The sequence below is a fragment of the Onychomys torridus genome, chromosome 10, assembly GCF_903995425.1.
Source record: "Onychomys torridus chromosome 10, mOncTor1.1, whole genome shotgun sequence".
NCBI classification, from domain to species: domain Eukaryota; kingdom Metazoa; phylum Chordata; class Mammalia; order Rodentia; family Cricetidae; genus Onychomys; species Onychomys torridus.
Window position 1 is genome coordinate 6,899,444 of NC_050452.1, and position 4,216 is coordinate 6,903,659.

General features: G+C 53.9%; 1 protein-coding gene across 1 annotated transcript; it reads left to right on the forward strand.

Moving 5' to 3' along the window:
• The first annotated feature begins 1,537 nt into the window (after window positions 1–1,537).
• LOC118592250 (keratin-associated protein 16-1-like) lies at window positions 1,538–2,386 on the forward strand. The gene has a single exon (XM_036201072.1). It carries the CDS (start codon window positions 1,538–1,540, stop codon window positions 2,384–2,386), a length of 849 nt encoding a protein of 282 aa, XP_036056965.1.
• Window positions 2,387–4,216: the final 1,830 nt, after the last annotated feature.

A 4,216-nucleotide genomic window follows, 5' to 3' on the forward strand; every position in this document is an offset into this window, starting at 1 on the left:
GGTTGAACAGTCCCCTAGTGGCTGTTCTGCAGAATGGAGAGCCAGGGAAACCAGTTGCTGCTCAATCTAAGAAGGTAAAATCACCAGACAGAGGGACTCACAGGGCAGCTCCCATCAGGCTGGAAACTTGGAATCCCTAGAATTTGCTGCTTTCAAGCACACACTCAAAGGCTCAAGAACTCAAAATCTCAGGTACTGGCAACAATGGGGACCCACTCAGTTTCCCTTTCACCCTTTACCATCCATTTGGGTTGCCTGCCAACAGGCTAGCCAACATTAAGGGCTGGTCTTCCCACAGTTCACTGAGCCACATGCCAACCTTCTGTGGAAACAGGTTTACGGACATCCTCAGAAGTACACTTTACTTACCAGTTTCCTAGGTGTCCATCCATCCAGCCAAGTTGACAACCAATATTCACCTCCACACAGTCTATGCCTAGATGGGTCCTCGAGGGTCTATTAGACCAGGGCTGAGCTTGCCCACATAAGACAAGGATGAACACAGAAAAGCAAATGCATACATTAAGGCTCTTCTAGAATAGAAGAACAGATATGCAGAGTACTCAAGCCTTTATGTGGGCCACTGGAGTAAAGTGGGCCACTAGCCAAAAGTTAATTCTAAATCACCACCCTCTGAAGAACAGGTAGTGGGGACCATCTCCTGCCCAAAAGGAAATCATCTCTTTGGCTGCTCTGTTGGACATGATGAGCAATGAAAACTATTTTATATTGAAGCTGGGCTGAGTTTCTGCCAACAATGGCCACACTTGACTCTGAAGCTGAAGGCACTGTGTATACAAGGCCATAAAGTACTGTGGTCTTGGCAGAACAATTCGGTGTACCTTAGGTCCTGCCTTCCAAGAGTTCCAATCTTCCCAGCACAGGGATACTGCCTCCAGCAACCTCTGAATGAATGAAACAAAGCCATGTATACCAGCTGGCTTTCTGCCAACTAGCAGAGGACATTCAGAGGCTACCCTCCTGCAAGAGACCAAGCAGCTGCTTCTGTGGCCTAGGGTTTGGGTGGGGTTCCAGGGACAGGCACAAGTCCTAATCTACTGTTCACCATGAGTCCTTAGTAGATAGTTTGGTCTTGGTAGGGTTTGCTTTGCTCACCCAGTGCCCACCTGGAAGAGTTGATGCATGTAATGCACACAGCTCAGAGAATGGCCCAGGCCATCCTGGGGAAGGTGACTACTCCTGTGTCTCCCTCATGGAGCCTTTGCTCAGGGAGAGAGGCTCAGGGTGACAGCCTTAGTCTTTATCATCACATACACCTTGATCCTGACCTAAAGGGTACAGAGAGGAACATCCACTACCAGACCAAATGTTCCAGAAACTCAGAAACTGCTGATGAATCTATTTTTATTTACTCCCCATTTATACTCTGCCACATCCCAGAAAGGATGTAAAGCAGCAGAGATAAATCTATGTAACCTCCAGAGACAGGAGCCAGGGAACACTCTTCTTCATGTCTGCCAAGGTGAGGCCACCCCAGCCCCGCTGAGCAGCAGATGTGGGAAGGACAGGAGGGAGTATGGGCACAACCAGCCTGCACCTCCCCATGACTTGCCTTTCCCTGTGCCTTGCCCCCTGTGCCCTGACACCCTGTGCCCTGCCTCCTGTGTACTGCCCCCGTGCACTGCCACGCTGTGCCCTGACATCCTGTGCCCTGACACCCTGTGCACTGCCCCCCTGTGCCCTGACTCCCTGTGCCCTGACTCCCTGTGCCTGCCCCCTGTGCACTGACACCCTGTGTCCTGCCCCCCTGTGCCCTGCCTCCCTGTGCCCTTCCCCCTGTGCCCTGCCCCCTGTGCACTGCCCCCCTGTGCCCTGCCCCTGTGCCCTGCCTCCCTGTGCACTGCCTCCCTGTGCCCTGCCTCCCTGTGCCCTTCCCCCTGTGCCCTGCCCCCTGTGCACTGCCCCCCTGTGCCCTGCCCCCTGTGCCCTGCCCCCTGTGCCCTGCCCCCTGTGCACTGCCCCCCTGTGCCCTGACACCCTGTGCACTGCCTCCCTGTGCCCTGCCCCCTGTGCACTGCCCCCTGTGCCTGCCCCCTGTGCCTGCCCCCTGTGCCCTGCCCCCCTGTGCCCTGCCTCCCTGTGCCCTGCCCCCTGTGCCCTGCCTCCCTGTGCCCTGCCCCCTGTGCCCTGCCTCCCTGTGCCCTGCCCCCTGTGCACTGCCTCCCTGTGCCCTGACACCCTGTGCCCTGCCTCCCTGTGCCCTGCCCCCTGTGCCCTGCCTCCCTGTGCCCTGACACCCTGTGCCCTGCCCCCTGTGCCCTGCCCCTGTGCACTGCCCCCCTGTGCCCTGACACCCTGTGCCCTGCCTCCCTGTGCCCTGACACCCTGTGCCCTGCCATATGGCAGCTCCCATGCCATACCATAACCATGCTGGTTCCACATGCTCTTGGAGAGCTGTGGAACAAAAAATATCCAGGGGCGCATTGCCATCCCATAGCAGCCTCCAAAAGACAAGAGAATGTACAGAGGAAACCAAATAGACAGAAGCCTTGTGTGGCTGGAGGGGTGAGCAGGTTGTTGTATCATGAAAAAGCCAGAACCTGGCAGTATGGAAGGAAGGGACCGGCTGAGTCAGTGGTCTAGGAGACATGTTGTACCCCTTTCCATAGTCCTTCATTGTTCTCAGTGGCATCAGCTCCCAGAGGTCCAGGATGGCCAGCTGAGCTGTTCCTTCTTCCTGTCTACTCACAGTCCCCACGATTTGAGGACCTCCCTCTCCTAAAGTCTACCTGCTCTCTTACCTCAGGCCTCTGCCCTCCCTGAATGCCAGGGTCATCAACCACCTCAGCCTCCCTCAGGCATTTAGTCCCCACTGACCTTCAGGTTCCATCAGCTTCATCCATGTTGACAAGACCACAGCTCCTTGAGGACAAGCTGCTGGGCCACTGTGTAGGAGGAACACAAGAAGGAAGAAATTTGGGCTGGTAGGAAAGCGTGGAGATTCTACTACCTTCTTTGGACTGAATCACCAATGCACTGAGGCAATTCTCAAACTTTGTAAGTTCAAGAGCAAGCTCTTGGTTTGAACACAGATATTCAAGAACTACAAGAAATCTCCTTTTCATGGCTCAATGTTGGGACTCCAGAATCTGCTTTTAACAAGCCTGCTGGGATAGTCTGATGTATGTGCTAGCCTTTGAGAAATAGTCCTGACTGCAGAACACTGGCTACCTGGAAGGGGCCCTGGATCTGGTTTCCAGTGCCAAAGGAATTCTGGTTCTACTACCAGGTAGGTGATCTTAGACATGTAAACAACCTGGGTGGCTTCAGACTCCCCATCAGGGACACAAGGTATGGGAACAGGATTCCTAGAATGCTGGTGGTACCAGAAGGTGGCCAGCATTTAGAGCATGTGCAGGCCAACATCCTGCACACACAGACGCTCAATAAATGCTAGCCACTTTCTGCTCTGCCTCGAAATTTCCATATGCAGGAGGTACAAGGATAGTCTGCATTTTTAGAAGAATAGAACATTAAGCAACTTTTCCAGGTCCACATTTCTAGGGATTGGGGGACCTGGGATTTGAATCCAACCATTGGGCCTGACAGTCCTAGGGTGTCATCACCACATTCCAGTCCCCAGGTGTGATGCCATTCTGATCTGTCCAATCTAGAGTTCTAGTCACCACCCCTGAAGCTGCCCTTGGATCACCCTGTAGACCAAATTAAAATCAAGTTCCCTACACAAGATCAGAATTAGCCTCAGCCCCACGTGGGAGGGGCACCCACTACTCATGCAAAGCTGGGGAGGATTTCAAAGGACAGAAGCAGGTATTAGAAGCACCAAGACCTTCCCTATTCCAGAAGCTCCTCGTGGGGGCGGACAGGACTTCAGAGAGGCAGAAGAACAGGCTGGGAAAATGCCCATGAGGACAGACTGCCAAACCCAGCTTGTCAGGGCAACAGGCCACTGTGGATCTTTGCCACGTCTTTCAAAGTTGAGAAAACACTGATTACATCGCAAATCATAAGGTGGAGAACCCAAGTTCCCTAGGGATTCCCGTTCCCAGAGCACCTGCCACCCTCATGGGGCCAGAGAGCACAGGAAGAGCCTTGCGGTCAAGGTCACTCTAGACTGATGGAGAGGGATGGAGAGAGCTGAGCCTGCACAGCCTGGAGACATGTGCCAGCTAAACTCTGGCAGAATCTTGGAAGAGAGGACGACGCGAGGGGACAAAAAGCAAGAGCCCTGTGG

Excerpts from the sequence above, each read along its gene's own strand:
- LOC118592250 (XM_036201072.1), top strand. The coding sequence starts at position 1,538 with ATGGGCACAACCAGCCTGCACCTCCCCATGACTTGCCTTTCCCTGTGC.